At 34.1% G+C, this 16,446-nt stretch overlaps 2 protein-coding genes across 5 annotated transcripts; both read right to left on the bottom strand.

Moving 5' to 3' along the window:
• Window positions 1–1,018: 1,018 nt before the first annotated feature.
• LOC105336320 (heat shock 70 kDa protein 12A) lies at window positions 1,019–4,207 on the bottom strand. Of its 2 annotated transcripts, XM_011440576.4 has the most exons (5): window positions 4,069–4,207; window positions 3,554–3,901; window positions 3,252–3,470; window positions 2,816–2,951; window positions 1,019–2,592 (listed from the first exon to the last, which is right to left on the bottom strand). In XM_011440576.4, exons 2-5 carry the CDS (start codon window positions 3,866–3,868, stop codon window positions 1,535–1,537), a joined length of 1,728 nt encoding a protein of 575 aa, XP_011438878.3. In that variant the 5' UTR covers window positions 3,869–3,901; window positions 4,069–4,207; the 3' UTR covers window positions 1,019–1,534. The 2 variants fall into 2 exon arrangements, with proteins under 2 accessions (XP_011438878.3, XP_019926212.3); XM_020070653.3 differs by lacking the exon at window positions 4,069–4,207 and having other exon boundaries at window positions 3,554–4,065.
• A 6-nt stretch (window positions 4,208–4,213) lies between these two features.
• On the bottom strand, window positions 4,214–14,938 carry LOC105336319 (uncharacterized). Of its 3 annotated transcripts, none has more exons than XM_011440573.4 (26): window positions 14,754–14,937; window positions 14,416–14,481; window positions 13,893–13,928; window positions 13,502–13,648; window positions 12,508–13,413; window positions 11,730–11,873; window positions 11,385–11,441; window positions 11,144–11,272; window positions 10,903–10,971; window positions 10,289–10,318; window positions 9,920–10,063; window positions 9,634–9,762; window positions 9,266–9,394; window positions 8,996–9,103; window positions 8,425–8,550; window positions 8,187–8,312; window positions 8,002–8,055; window positions 7,861–7,896; window positions 7,543–7,668; window positions 7,388–7,420; window positions 6,716–6,844; window positions 6,437–6,490; window positions 6,179–6,322; window positions 5,004–5,045; window positions 4,567–4,706; window positions 4,214–4,364 (listed from the first exon to the last, which is right to left on the bottom strand). In XM_011440573.4, the coding sequence occupies exons 1-25, from the start codon at window positions 14,764–14,766 to the stop codon at window positions 4,576–4,578; spliced, it is 3,108 nt and encodes a 1,035-aa protein (XP_011438875.3). In that variant the 5' UTR covers window positions 14,767–14,937; the 3' UTR covers window positions 4,214–4,364; window positions 4,567–4,575. The 3 variants fall into 3 exon arrangements, with proteins under 3 accessions (XP_011438875.3, XP_011438876.3, XP_011438877.3); XM_011440574.4 differs by having other exon boundaries at window positions 6,179–6,319; XM_011440575.4 differs by lacking the exon at window positions 4,567–4,706 and having other exon boundaries at window positions 4,239–4,364; window positions 14,754–14,938.
• Window positions 14,939–16,446: the final 1,508 nt, after the last annotated feature.

Genomic DNA, 16,446 nt, shown 5'->3' with positions numbered 1-16,446 from the left:
CAAGACACAGTTAGCTTATTTTAACTAAGCAGAGTGTAGTGAAATTAATACATGTAGCATTATTGTAGGCTGAAAGCCTGGTTATGTAAATGTCAACAATACGATGTGTCGTATATCTATTTCGTAAATGTCCGGTATCATATACAATGTCAACCCGTGCACGCACGGGTCAAAGTCTAGTAGGATAACCCCCCCCCCCCAAAAAAAAAGCTCTTCCTTAGTCAAAGGATCGCCAATTTATCGGCTTTTCCTTTTCTTTTTCTGTAAAATTAAGACTTTTTTGTTTTTAGATGATGCAACGCAAATATTTTTAATAAAATTACCGATGACCGATGACATACTGAAGCTTATACGGCATTAACACAGAAGTAATTTTTATTTCATACCTGTACTAGTTTGTCTCTGAAGAATAGCATTAAGGTATCCAACTCCTCAATGTTCATGTATCAAGAATTTCTTGAGAAGTATATCATTGAAATCTGTAGACAAAACATACTCTAAAAATACAATTATAATGGGAGGTCAGTGTTCATCCCTCTGAGTTATGGCAAATTTAATTTGACCTTTTTGCACCTAAAATGCGATTTCAGTCTGGTTAAGATTTGTTTTCAATATTTTTGATTAAGCAAACTTTTTTCTAGAAATATTGTTTTTAATTATGCACAATGGTCACACTGAATAGAAGGATTACAAAAAAAATAGTACGAAGCTGCATAAATCTTTGTGTGACCTTGTTGCACTTACTGTCATTTTCGTCTAAAAAAAACTTCCGCACGAGAAAATAGATCTCCCAAAAACTTGTTTGTTTCTTAAATTCAAATGGATTTTCTTTATGAATGATGTATATTTATGAAATGATGATCTTTCTGTGAGGATTAAATTAATAAAATCATTTTTTATTTAAAATGTCATGAACATCTGCGCAATGAAATCAAAATGTGAGGAGTGGGATACCCTAACTTGTACCATAACATTTAATCAAGAATATAAAAACCATAAAAAAATAAAATAAAGTGTATGGAATACTAATAGCTTTATTTAAAAACAAGCAATAAATATGTACATGTAAAGCACTTGTTTAAAATTAAAACCACTCACTTATTGTAAATCGTAATTTATGTAAAACTCGTCATTGAATCGACTATGAACCCTTAATTTCAATGACTGCAGTCTTAGTAGTAGTTTTATTAAAAAATTAAGAACCTTGTCGGTTTTATTCTACATGAATATTATAAATTTGTAGCAATAAACATATTAATGTAATGGATGTCTTTCCCTTTGTGAATAAACATGTTGCAATAAATATACATATTGTAATATATGTGTATAAATTAATATACAATTTAGGTCCATATATTAACACACGTCATGAATATACATGTAACAGATTGTCTGATTAATAATGATAATTTATCTCACAATACAATGAAAAAAATAAATATTTATGCAAATGATAAATGCCAAAAACCAAACAACTATTTTTCACAAAAACCGCCCCCTGAAATATTAAACATTTCAACTGTATTCAGAATACTTAATTATTCAGAAAATCAAATCGTGCTCGAAAGGTCTGTCTGGATGTCTTCTCCCTTGCTTCCACTGTCAGCTCGGTCTTGCCGAAGCTCAGGCCTACAGACACGCTATTAGAGGCATCCTCAATACTGCCCACATTGATGATCATCTCCCCTAACAGCCTACATCCTTCATCAGTCACAAACATAGGGTCTCTATTAGTGGATGAATAAACACGGACTCTGCTAATTGTCGACCCTTTATCCATTGTTAATGGCACAGTCTGCATGCATCCATGTTCCACCGATTCGTCATTTTCTATGTATTTATGGAAAATGTCTCTGCACATAATTCCACTCGCTGTATCAAGCTTCTTTTCGGATGGATGGTGGCCGTCTATGAATGGCTTACTGATGGCAATTCCAAACGTTAGATGAGAAATTCGGGATCCGATGGAAAGGGGCTTATGACCGAAAATGACGGCACCTTTCAACACAGTTAGCCCGGCTTCGGCGGGAGTTATCAGTTTGATGTGTGGAAACTTCCCGCGCAGTGTGTCCTGTACAATGGGTGATTCTGCGAAACCCCCTACCAAAAGAAACGTCTTTGTACCTCTTACTTTTGGAACCATCAACACCTGCTGTAAATGTTCAATAAGCTTATCCAAAGGATCCCTGAAAAATCCCTTCACCAATTCAGAATCGATTTTTAATTTATCAGATATAGTGCTAATTCTCTGGTAGTACATTTCATGATTTTTAACGGCGTCATTGAATGTTTCGGTATTTTTACTGTCGTACAAATTACGAAGTGACATTGGAACCTTCACCACGATTCGTGGTTGCATATCCGCCTTGACTGTCCGTTTCTTCAGCTCAAACTCTCGGAATATATCGAAGTAGTCTCCACCGTTAGTTGCGCGAAACTCCATCCAAACTTCTTCCCCCACGATGTCAATGAAGAATTGTTCATAAGCCGCATCTACCTTTGTTCCACCCCAAGCACCACCTGTTGCTCGGTGCAACTCTCTCAATGTCCCATCATTGTCCACCTGATGAACAGTGATGTCGGCAGTCCCCCCTAAAATATTTGATTTAGAATGCCATGTTACTATGCATGTATATAAATGGTCATGATTAAATGTCATATCGCTTTTTAAATCGAAATAAGAAAAATACGCTATTCTAGCGGTTTTGTCAACTAAAATGCATAAATGTTTCAGGTCCATAGGAAGTGGCTTTGATACCGTAGTTCAAGTGTTTTATTGGTGAATGTGCAAAATTCGTGTATCTCAAGCTTTTACCTCCTAGATCAATCACCATATACTTTGATTCTGATCTAAAGATTTCAAGCCCTGTCGCGTCTGGGATATATCGACAGAAGATAGAAGCTGCCTCTGGTTCAAGGGCGATGAGGAGTTGGTCGTTCGTTATGTCCGCCTAAACAGGATAAACAATCATTATTTAATGCGATCTTTCAATGCTGATAATAGTTTTATCGCTTCATATAAAGGTTGTGCCATCGATTATCATATGAAACCGACTATAAGACAGTCATGGCGTTCTATAAGATTATTTGCAACTTCCTTTTTCATATCATTTGATTAATCAATTAAATACTAATAGACATTTTATGGTAGTACTCGTACATGCTTGCTAGTCTTAGCTTTCTGGGTTTTGGCTGTAACTGACCAAATAAGTCTGCAATTAAATCATACCATTGTACATTTAAATATGTACCTTTTGTGCCGCCTCTCTCATAAATTGTTTAGCTGGTGCTGTCCAAATAGCAGGTACGGTTAAAACCCACCGTATATCCCAATCTTCCAATTCGTATCCTTGTTGTTTAATTAAATCCTCAGCATGATGTTTAAGATACGTTATGCCATGTCCAAAAACAACTTTAGCGGGGAGCTCTTTTCCGGTTGCATCAGCTATTTTTGTGTCTCGAGATAGGTTCTAAAGACAAATATAAAAAGGTGTTGATTAGTTAGCCATTTCTCTATATGCACTTTAAATTTTTTATTCTTAGTGCATTTTACCGGGTTTCTGTGGAGAAGCATCTTGAATCTCCTGAAGAAATAATATTCATGATGTTTTCCATCGAGAGCTAGTTCTGCGTAAGTGTCTTCTGCTTCGTAGCCAAACTTGTAGAAATCCTTGTTGGGCTTCAGAAGCAGAGATGTCGGTGTCTTCGGCGAAATCAACCCTCCAGAGGAAGGAATCCAATTGGTGTAGGCAAATATCTGTGTGGGGTCTTTTTGGAATTGATTTTGAAGTGAAAACGCATATCCAGAATATGTAGTTCCAAAGTCGATAGCCACAACAGCTATTGGACCTTCTTCTTCGTCAGACATGGTTAGATAGACCAGAAACAAAGCATCTGCAAACTGGATTATATATCCAACATTACATGTACTTGGCATGTATTACACTGTGATAAAACATTTTTTGGTTATTTGTTCTGATTGTAAGTATTTCCTACATCAAGTCAAATATGCACTTGTAAAATCTTACAAAACCGTTTAATTACTTCTGCAATCGAATACCTGCTTACCTGTTTCAGTTTAAATGTACTTTTGTGTGGAAATTTTCAATTATCCGAAACCGAAAGTAGGAATTTACAATTCAGTCACGTTACTTCAATAAATAAATACAATAAACGTCGAAATCAGCGTATCCCCGACAGTGAGCAAAAACGACACAAATACGATAACCTATATAATTGTTTATTGTCAACAAGTGTAAACAAATGGATTTCCTGTTAGTGTTTTCTTCCGCTTCTCTTTATCGCTGGTGTAGTCTTCAAAATCCTTCCCTTTAACTTTGAAATTCTAGTTCGAAAGCTGAATTCTAAAATATGAATTTAAATCTTATAAAAAAAAAAAAGTACGATTTAAAAGCTGCATATATAGTCAATCTTTTTATTATAATAATTCTCTTCAAAGATATATTTTAAAAATGCCAACACATGATTCAATTTTAATCAATAAAATATGCTACATGAAACAAACTAGATCTATTGTTAGACCTGATAAGACAAAGACATGCATACCTTGACGTTTCAGTATGAACACATGCACTTTTCATACACGTATTTCTGTTGAACGGGGCAAGCAAAATCGATCAGCCCCATGATTCCAACCTGCATCCTAAAATATTGTTCACCCAGTGGTGAAGGCATAAGCGGGCATCCTGCGAACCATCAATTGTAAATAACAGTATCATATGAGGAAAGCATAAGCAAAGCAAAAGTATATAAGTATATTGGAAATAGATTATTTATATCAGCGATGTTAATGGTTTGGTGAAAAGCCGTTACATTGTCATATAGTGCAAGTGGATATAAAATAGTTTTGTGTGGAGATAAAAAAAAATAAATCATATTAAATCTAAGCAGTTTGATATTTCCATGCACATATATATGCTTTTATATAATTTCACATCACCAACTCATTTTCAAGCACACACATCGGGCTTCTTTAGACGTACCTGGGGTAATATAAGTAGTTTTGGGTGTCGTAGGTTTCGGAGCTGTAATAGAAAAATATTCTGAAAATCATTTTCATCAATGTGTTGTTTTAGTCAATTAAACAGTAAGAAAACGGTTAGATTTCCGTCCTTCTCTACTGAACCATTCTGCGTATTTCAATGACACAAAGCATCCTTGTGTATTGTTTTAATGAACACGCACCCTTCTTAGAGGACATAATGGATAAATAATAAAAATAAATGTATAGAATTTGGTATTCAATTTTAAAATCTTCTTTTGATGAATCATCCAGACAGTATTATCAAGATATTTGCATGACCTTTTCTTTAAAAGGTAGATACAAGTTTGTAAAAAGAGAAGCCTGAATATATCAAATGGCAATAAAAACCATTCTTTCAAATGAGTTAGATGCCAAATATTTCTAATCATTATGCGAGAAAACTTGTACTATGAACGTTTGAATTAAAGTATAGCCATGAGAGAGGTGGGGTTCCAATATGAGAAAGAAATACATTGTTTAAGAAAAATTTGTCAGCATTGAGGCTGAAATTTAAATGAAAACAGGCATGCGTGAAGAGATCTAATTTTTTTTAATTCAAAAGAGCTGCCCTTGGTGGTCAGATAGGGCCACAAATATGGTTTTAAAAATCGGAGATATATAAAACACACTTCTGAAGAACATGGGAGATACAGATGCAGATTATGCCATTACTACTAGTTTATATTACATTGTCACTTTTCAATTGCTTTACTCTGTGCAATCCGACACTTTATTTACCATAGCATGTCGTATGAAAAATATATAGTCATACCATGGTCTTATCAAATCAGAATTAAATGGACCACATTGTGTGATTCGAAATTCTTACATAGGTATAATAAATTATATAACATGTTCAGTGGAGAGTATAATTTATGGAAGTATGCTTGAATGAGAAAAGATAGAAATATTACTCCTTAACTTACTTTTATGAGAGAAATCGTACTTTTTTATTTTAATCTACATAATTGATATGAACATATAAGTTTCAACACAGTTTATCTAAAAAGGAACTTGAGTCACATTGGGCAATGTTAATATATGTTGATCATGTGAGCAATATTGTTTCTGTGCATCTTGTTATATTTGTTATAGAATTTTAAATATTAAAACCCATGCTGAAGTCTTGGTTACCTTCTTTCACACAACCACACTGTGTTTGGTTAAAAACGAAACCGAAATCGCACTGATAGAGAATCTCGCCGTGCCCCTCTACAAACATCAGGAAGTAGTCCTGGCCCATGTCTGACGTCTTCATGGAGCACGACGGCGCGGCTGCTGATGGCAAGAACACATTAGTATGTACTAAGACTTGGAAATACAACAATACTTAGAGGATGAGAACAATACTGAGAAATACAACGATCATCGATTTATTAACATTGTACTTACTAGACTGTTGGGGTGCTACCGTTGTCACTTGATCGTCATGTGATGGATGATAATCTGTACAAATTATGTTTAAATATAAGATACTGATTTTTAGAAGAAAAATAAGTAAAACTCATTACGTTAACTTTCATATAATTCATAATACATGTACATTTAATCAATCATTGCAAAAAGCGTATACATATCATGTACAATCCCAGTTTTTGTTGTGGATGTTAGTGTTTTTAACACTACTTTAAAATCTACATAGGCTGAATTGCTTTGCCGATGATGATGTACCTTTCCCCCTGCATTTACAGAGTCCGTTGTCGAACACCTGACCGGCGGGGCAGTCGTAGGAGACCCACTGACTGACCTCGTCCACAAACTGTCGGTATGTTCCGTCCCCCGTGGAGGAGAATGCGCAGCCTTCATGGAACAAACATTAATCGGTATTTACTCACACTTATTGGTGACGTATTACATTCATCAGCAAGACAAATGAAATCATTAATGCTACGCAAATTGGATATTTACCTTCAAAAATTCAAAACACTATCGAATGATAAAAGAATTAAAACTGACGTATAACTTTTATTTAATCAAGAATCCTATCATTAAAAACGTGAAGTTGATTAACCTCTGACGCGAGGATCCACTTTAAAATGTATGGAGAATTTGAATAGACAATTATATTCCTTATTTATTCAGCATTAACAATGGGTCAGTGAACTTTGATTTAAGATTGTCAACATTGAAAGGTTTTACGAAGCATGGTAAAATTATGATTTGTTATAAAATTACTAATTCGTCATTTTTGTAGCTCAAGTGGTTTGCTTTCTCTCATAATCAATATCTAGGATAGAACATTTAAACAAAAGTAATCAAAATGCTTATGGTGAAATACTAAACTAATGATTACATTTTTGGTTTACACACCGACGTGGTTACGTAATTATCTAATATACTTACCGGTTGTTTTTCCATCTTGTCCGGTCTGTGTTCCTGTTATAAGGAGGAAATTATCAGTTTCCAAAAAAAATCATAAAATTTTTAAGTTATTTTCAATAACACTTATTTTTTTTTTACATTTGAATACAGATTTTCAATAAAGTACATGGGCATACCAGTCAATACGCATGTGCAGTCATCTTCACTGAAGGCATGATGGACAGGACAGTCGTAGTAAACCCAGTCACCCAGAGTAGCGAGAAATTCCATGTAGCCATTGTTTTTCTGGACTTTTAGACAGCCTTGAATTTGAAACAAAAACATATCATAACTATTTGTAACCAACTTTGAATAACATAAAATGTATTTGAAAAAAATACATTTTACCAATATTGCTTTCACCGAAATTATCCACAATATAGGAATATTGTTTCTCTCTCTTTCTCTCTCTCTCTCTCTCTCTCTCTCTTTCTCTCTCTCTCATATACACATACCGGTTGAAATCTTGTCCGAATCTCCAGGATGCCCACCTGTCAAAACCGAATAATGAACATTATATAGATACATTTAGTATCCATTCAGTAAATAATTAGGTCCAAAATGGCCAATGAATTGATTATGCAATAACACAATACCATCATGGTGATCAGGCTGCGTTGGTCCTGGGGTTGTAGATGGTGGCTTGGCGCCTGGAATCACAGAATGTATTTTGAAATAAAGATATGAAAGGCAAAAAATTCAGGACAGCGCACCAATGTTCACTGTATTTGTTTGGACTAAGAGTACAGGACAGTGTACCAATGAATTCGTTTGGACTCACTTTCTTTGTCACATTTACAACTACTGGTCTGAAAGGAGGTTCCTATGGGACAATCGTAGAAGATCCAGGTCCCCAGCAGGTCCACGAACTCCTTGTATCCGGTCTGGTCGGGTACATACTTACAACCTAATTAGTTATTGTAGTACTTATGAAACAAATCTACTTGCACTCAACAGAAAATCTTTATAACATTAAAAATAATGGGATAAATAATATCTTTTTACGGGAATGTACGTACCGGCTCGTTGACAAGAGCAGATTTGGACGTTAAATTCCGTATGTATTGGACAGTCGTAAGTCACCCAGCCGCCCACCTCCTGGATGAAGCGCTTGTATCCCCCAATGGTGGCCACAGCCTTGCAGTCTGTAAAAGCAGTATTCACACTGAACTTTTTGCGAGAGGGTGTTAGTTTTTTTGTTTTTTTTTTTTTTGGGGGGGGGGGGGGTCCTGTTTTATGTTTTGTTTTGTTTTTGTTAATTTTTTTTGTTTTGTTTTGTTTTTGATTTTCTTAATAGCGCTTCTGTTTTGTTTCCGATTGTTTTTTATGGTTGGGATATTTTTATTTGAATGCTCCAAAAATTAGATAAAGTACTGTCAATTTAATAATGAAATATCAAACAACTATATGAAACTATAGAATACGAATTTCAAAACCATTAAAACATAAATGAATCTATTTTTATGGTATCAGATTAATGATCGTTTCTGAGCTATACAGAACCAAAAAAAATTAAACAGTTCCACAAAATGAAATTAAAGTTAAAATAATGAAGGGGAAAATAAGTACAGCCATAAAACATGTACATACTTGCAGTTGTGACCAGGGACAAGGATTCTGTGGATACTGGGTACGATGTACTGGTCACTACCGGACCAACCACGTGATCAGTGATCTGTACTGCAGTCTGACCACCCGCTGTAAAATCCAACAATAAATTCAATGTTCTTTTTTGTGTGATAGAGGAGTTATTTTATCTATTAATGTTCTTTCGTTATAAACATTTAGGAGTGTTTTAATATTGTAACTTTGATCAAAATTGGCAATGTTACACCATGTTTTGATTGTAGGTATAACTACCTTCACTGACGCATTTGCACAAGGAGGGCATGAAAATGTGATTCTTTGGACAGTCTGATATAACCCAGTCTTTTATTTCTTCTATGTAAGTTCTGAACGATGCTAAACCAAACGCCTCGTGCTTACAATCTGAAAGAAACGCGTTTTCATATCAATTCAAATTTTAAACGAAATCTCAGTCTACATTTTTCACGTTGTGTTGGCAATTTACTAGATGACAGTAAAAACAAATCCCAAACTTGGCTTACGTTTTACAGTTGGACTTTACAGCCCCTAGTTAGTTAAAATTCTACAACATTTATTACCAACAGTCTAAATTGTATTGCATGTATGATTTTATTTAAAACATAGATTTAATGGCGTTGTACCTTGTAGAATACACTTGCACTGTTTAGCACTATACATGTAGTTATTTGGACAGTCTGAAGTGACCCATTCTCCCAGCACATCGATATATTCTTTGAAAGACGACTTGTCTACTGCTATGAATGGACATCCTAAACAAGATTTAGAATAATTTAAAATCCTTTTCACATTACATCTTATGCATTCATGGAAAGTTCACATTTTCATACTCAAGTTAATCTTTTATTTCACTCTACATTTATATATTTTAGATCAAAGTAGAGTAATGTCATAAAGCGCTTGTTATACCGTTTATCGCTATAGTTTCCGGTTCACAGCGACATGCGCCTTGTTTGAACACGTGATCAGGAGAACAATCCGAATACACCCAGGACTGAATATCCGGCACGAACTCGCGGAACGAGGATCTACTTACGGCAATGTATGGGCAACCTTGAATATAAAGTCAGTCAAAATTCAAAGAACGTAATTTTTATTAAAATTCAGACCTAAAGAGTATGTTTTAAAGTAAAAAAATTCAAGTTACACTTTGTTTCGTATACGATGTCGATATTTTATATACCTCTCTCCAAATAAGTACAACTACTTTGATACAATCTTGTACAATAGATTCTTTCATGTTGATTTCCATTACGAATACTTGTAAGTGCTACTCACCAGGTGGTACTTCTTCTGTGGAAGTCAGCGCTGTTACAGAAAAAAATATCGGCCATGTAGATCAGTTCGATACAATTATGCTAGCATCATCGGCGAATAACCCCCCCCCCCCTCCCCACACACACACGACCATTCCTGGATGGGACAAAACCAACTTAGACCTTTTGTTTTATCTAGGGGTAGTGAATAACTCCTATGCGTTTAGCATAAGGCTTATAAAATAATATAAAATGATATGCAATAAGTGTATGATATTAATATGGTGTGAATTTCATGAGAATTAAGATACTAATGGCAATAACATGAATTTCCTAGTATTGAACATGTATGTCTGTATAATTAGACTTTAAATAATTCATTCAACATCAAAACTGTATCAATTAAAGCATTTTCAGTTTAATTATGATTTATAATGATTGCCTCTTTTTTTCTTATTAAACCCACTTAGTAACAAAATATAGATTTAATGGTCCCCTTGACAGGGCTATCGTTTTGTCGTTTTTGTTTGTTGTCGGGTTTTGGGGGGTTTTATGAGGGCTAATTGATATTGTAAAATTTGTAATATATATAAAATTCCGGTGAAAAGTATTCCAAACAACGTTCTAATGTATTACCAGGTGAGGTTACGATGGGAGATACTGTAGTTTTCACAAGATCGAAGGCGTCTCCATCTGGCGATGTTCCTGTTAGATTAATTACCATAATTATGAATACGAAAAAAAGGAACGAATAAAAATCATTTATTTGATTTATTTATTTCAATGTTTACTCTAATTTTATTAATTAAACATTATATCAATACATTGTATTATTCACAATAATCAAAAAGTCTTGATTAGCATTAAAGATCAATACCTTCTAGAACACACCCACATTTCAGCTGACTAAACTCGTAATTCTCTCCACATTCGGAAAATACCCATGTTTTTAATACGTCAATAAACTCCCGAAAGGCCTTCCTTCCCTCTTTCACATACGGGCACCCTAAAAGTTTAGTAAAAAAAAACCACCAACTTGAGGCATCTTTGTTTTTATGATTGACCTTATCTATAGCCTATATTTCAAGATGAAAACAATATTGCTGATGGACAATCACCTTGCGGAATCCCAACTGTTGTTCTTGAAATCGTTGATGCATATGGTGTTGTCTCCTCTGAAAAAAAAAATATCAATTGCTAAATGCCACAGTATAAGGTTTTATCAAATCGATGTAATTCTTTGATTCCAGGTCGTCTTTTTTATAGATACGTAAGTGAAAAATGTTTTTATTTCTGCACTTTAATCAATGAAATAATTATTGGTTTTCTATTAATTTAAAAGGGTTTCGATGGAAGAAAAATCTATATAGTTTACTTACAGTTGAAAAGTTTAATTAATATTGTCCATCAGTAATGAAATATGAATGTTTTAAAAAAAAAACCTTGGCCACCAGCACTATTACCTTGTGGATTGAAGCAGCCGCAGCGCGCCAAACTGAATTCCTGGTGATGAGGGCACTGGAACCGAATCCATCCGATATCCGCGTTGATGAATCCCATGTACGAAATTTTGTCGTCTGCTATTTCTTGAAATTCACATGCGGTTGCTATTTTCGTTAAAAAGAGTGTGAAAATAGACAATTTTATATTGAGTTTCATATTTTTGAATTTTATCGTTATAATGTTTTTGCTTTCTAGCTTTACTTTGTCCATTAAATGAAAATCAACTGAAATGCCGAATGATTCAAAGTCGTTCAGATCTGCCCTTTAATGATGTCGTTTGAAGTTTATCAGGAAAAGCCATCTTGTCCATAGGCTACGATTGTTAAATCAACAAAACGGTGAAAAGAGTGGACACACTGACGCATGAGGTAAACAGCCCTGTCATCCTCACCCCTTCAATAGATGTCGGGTTCTTATCGGTTTGAATTGGTTTATCTTTATCACTTCAACCTACCTATGACGTATCAAAGTTAACCAAGTAGAATAACCGAATAACTCAATTAGGCTTTTAACTATTTAGAATTTAACTTTAATAGCCCTTTGTGCTTTGTAATACTTCAAGATGTGTTTTATTTTCAAATACCTGCTCAGTATTTTCAACATTTTTTGTATAAATGTACTTTAGTTATTTGATACTCGTATATGTCCAAATATATATGTCATTTTTACATAATTTTCGTTGCTCTATGGTTTCTTAAAATACCCGCAATTATAGTTATTAACGTCAAACTCTTGTACCTGTTGAGCTTGATTCCGTTGTAGAATGTGTTCTTGTTGTCTCACTAGTTGGATTCTTCGTTGATGGCGTCATCGTTGTTGAGGTCATTGTCTCCGTGTGGTTATGCATTGTTGGCTCATTATGGGGATGGTTGCCAGAATTTGCTCCGTGGGTAGTAACAATAATTGAATCAGTCATCGTGTTGGGAGCTGGTGTTGTATTGACCGCAGCAACGCCTTTCGTAGGAGACGGTGATAGTTCTGCGGTTGTTTGTTTAGTACTTAGTTCCAAACTATGACCACCATGATCATGTCCATGATCACCTACAGCCGGACCATTAGATCCCGCTGTAGACGGAGACACCGGAGTGGATATCGGGTAGACAACTTCTGAGAGTGTTGTTGAGTCTTGTATCACGGGCTTCACCGTGGAGAAGTGATGGTGAGCATCCGATGGTTCTTTGGCTGATGACGTTAATGGTAGATTTGTAGATGCGGGTTTGGTTGGCTCAATTGTTGTCTGTTTCGTTACTGTTGGCGCAACTGTTGTTATGGTTGTGGTTTTTGGTGTAGTTGTTGATGGTAAAGCTGTTGTCTTGCTAGTTGATGCTGCAGTTGTTGACAATTTCGTCGTCGGTACAGTTGTTGTGGTCTTCTTAGTTATCGCTGATGTTGTCGTTTGTGGAGTTTTTGTTGTTGTTTTTTCAGTTGTTGTTTTTACAGTTGTTGTTGTTTTTGCAGTTGTTGGTTTTACAGTTGTTGTTCGTGTCGGTGTTGTTGGTACAGTCGATGTCCGTTTAACTGAAGTCGGTGTTGTTGTTTTTGGCACGGTTGTTTTAGGTGCGGTTGTTGGTAGAGTTGTTGGCCTTTTAGTTGTTGGTTCTAACGTAGTAGTTTTTGACTCCTTATGAGCTTCCGTTAAGATGTCTGTTAAAAAACAAAATTGTCATAGTATTCCTATCAAAATAGAAAGTGTGAATGATTTTCATTGAAACTATTAGTATTTCACAGGTACCTTCCATCTCTGGGTAATCACATCTGCACCATTTGGCAACAAACACCGTCTTGGGAGGACAGGGCATTTCTAACCATTTACCCCAAGGTGTAAGTCGACGATAGTAAGCCGGACCTTTATCGCTGGATGGCATCAGGTCGCAAGGTTCTGTAGCAATCCCAAACATACTATTATTCAAGAGTTAAAACTCACCCAATTTAAAACTTTTTTGGGTTATATTCAGAAATACATGTATCTTTTCAAAGGAAATCTATTGATAATTCGTCAAGAGCATACAACTCTTATCATTTCGATGTTGATAAGAATAATTGGTATGTGACTTTATTTACGAAATAAGTATCATTACTGAATCATAATTTTTTGTGGATTGAGATACTTTAAACAGACAAACCTGCTGGATCTTGGCCCTTTACCATCCAACTGTTTACTGCCAAAGAAGAAGCAATAAAAAATAATAAAAAAACGGACCTCAATAGTATTGGGCTGGTGTGTTTTTGTTGTACTTTCTTAATATAGATTTTGGTATATTGATATTGCATACAAGGCCGCACAAGTTCCAAAATTTATTAAATCATATACTGAATTCAAGAAATGTGGTATCTTAGGAATTGAAATCTTTTATACGATTTGATATTTTTCTGCAAGCTGGTTCTGTTATTTCATCCGTCAATGCATGCATTTAAAAAATTAATTGTTGAATGTCTATAACAGTAAAAAGGACAGGAGTTCAAGCTTATTCTAATTTTCTTTGCTGCACACATATATATATATATATATATATATATATATATATATATATATATATATATATATATATATATATATATATATATATATATATATATATATATTATGGGTATTATGACTACGGCTTGTGGGTATTTTTATCGAAGTATTATTGAATTAGCACTCACGCTGTACGTCAATGATTAGCCCCAATAACGTCGCACAAATCGCTGTCACAACCATTTCATGAATACCTACATACAATAGAAAATGTACCACTCTTTCGTAATTTTGTTGAATATTTAGTATCAATGTACAAGTATCGTAGTAAACTTGAATATATAAATCTTTTTTAATGAGTTTTCTTTTTTATTAAACCGAAGATTTGTATAATGATTACCGTTATTAAAACAAATTATTTCAAAATATCATTAATCGTGATTTTTATTAATATGTAATGAAAATGTACAAATTTAATCACTAGTAAAATCAAATGAGTTATACTGATAAATAAAAATAAACTCACTTCTTTTGAACATCCTTAACGAAATGTAAATCCGAAATTATAACTCTTGTTCGAAAAAAATGGTTTTGTGCATATGCACTCTCTTTCACACACTGTTCATTTACATATCGTTATTGAATTTCAAGAAAACAAAAGAGAACGCATGTTTATTGTGACTTTTTCTCGAATGACCAGATGTAAGAAAACGACCGGAAGACAAGATTCCCGCGATAATACAAAAATGGCCGAAGGCCATGTGATGGTAATCTGTGGAAATATTTTAAGTCTGTTCACTGAATCAACTCATTGCTTAGGCGTATTGTCAAGATTTGTGCCTTTGTTTCTTATGATGGCCGAAAGGTCGCTATAATGTGAATTTTGCACAGAGGCGTAAATTAGTCATATCCCCTCTATTTAGAATAACATTGTGTGAACTTGGTACATGTTAACATTTTAACTTTTAATTGTGAAATGCATACGTATCACAAAACCATCGTTTAGTTAAATGATTATTTTTTTTTAGAACAATTCATACTGAAAAGGGTTGTTATCCTTAGCTAGTTAGTTTTTGTAAAACAGCATTTATGATATTTTTTGTCAAATACAATAGAAGTGGCAGACAATGGGGGCTTTCCTACAGTTATGAAATACTTTCGCATTGTCTATGAAATAAAAGTTTTGTCAATATGTTTCTATGCGAGCAAAAACAACAAAAAACCCGCTTGCAATTGCTAATGAAAGGAAAACAATGAACCTTGGAATTAATTTTGGCTCCATCAATAATTGATGTCTGAATCATATGTGTTCCAATTAATTCGTCCTTGAAAAATAAATTTGTGCAGCAACTGTTAGCTTTATCATATGACAGGGAAAAAACTGCTTGATTGTTGAATTCATACAAGGTTTATATTATTTTGAATATAAGAAAACAATTCCAAGATAAAGAAACTGAAATGTATATTCATGCACTTAATTTAAAATGTGAATTTTGTTTGAATTTTTTGTTCTTTTCTTTTTTAATTATTTATTTATTTGTGAGTGAGAGAATTTAATAAATTGGGGGGGGGGGGGGTGGTATTGAGGTATATGTATATGTCATTAGATATATAACAATACATTTGGAATATTTAAAAACGTGTATAGAACATTTAGCTGTGTAGATAAAATTGATTTTTCTTTGCAGTAAAATGAAACATTCATCAATCTTAAGCTGCTGAAGATAAAAGCGCTTACAGACAATGATGATTTTAGAAAAAAAAAATCATGTTGACATGCATTATTCAAATTGATAACAAATACTTTTTTAATTATTCTTCTTCTTTTTTAGTTTATTTTTGGATATTATCCTCCAAGATCAATAATTCTGATGGCCTTGGTTGCGAAGAAAACCAAAATAAGGTAATTTGGATATAGGTTAATACCTACATGTACTTAGCCCACGATAACCAAATAAAGTTTGACTAATGTCAAAATATCAACCATTTATGAATTCATTTTGAGAAGATTTTCAATTTATGATACTTATACCAAATTAACTTCAGTCCAAGACAATCAACTAATCTATGACGTTAGACATAGTATTTACTGGGATCATAACCCTTTAATAAAGCGTATGTAAATATTCTATTTCTAAAGTTAGTGCACCTGTCAGAAACAAAAACATGTAATGTGCAAGAGTTGGCGACAGGTGTGTTCACGGTCCGCTTGTTCACAG

This window comes from Magallana gigas, chromosome 2 (assembly GCF_963853765.1).
Source record: "Magallana gigas chromosome 2, xbMagGiga1.1, whole genome shotgun sequence".
Classification (NCBI taxonomy): Eukaryota; Metazoa; Mollusca; class Bivalvia; order Ostreida; family Ostreidae; genus Magallana; species Magallana gigas.
The sequence above is the reverse complement of the archived record's forward strand: the minus strand, read 5'-3'. Positions and strand labels throughout refer to the sequence as shown.

Coding starts and splice junctions, on each gene's coding strand:
- LOC105336319 (XM_011440573.4), bottom strand. Junction 10,064..10,288: donor CACAGAAGAAGTACCACCTG/GTGAGTAGCACT, acceptor TTTATATTCAAG/GTTGCCCATACATTGCCGTA. Junction 6,845..7,387: donor ACAAGATGGAAAAACAACCG/GTAAGTATATTA, acceptor TGTTCCATGAAG/GCTGCGCATTCTCCTCCACG.
- LOC105336320 (XM_020070653.3), bottom strand. CDS start 3,937: ATGCCAAGTACATGTAATGTTGGATATATAATCCAGTTTGCAGATGCT. Junction 3,471..3,553: donor TGCTTCTCCACAGAAACCCG/GTAAAATGCACT, acceptor ATTTGTCTTTAG/AACCTATCTCGAGACACAAA. Junction 2,952..3,251: donor TGAGAGAGGCGGCACAAAAG/GTACATATTTAA, acceptor TATCCTGTTTAG/GCGGACATAACGAACGACCA.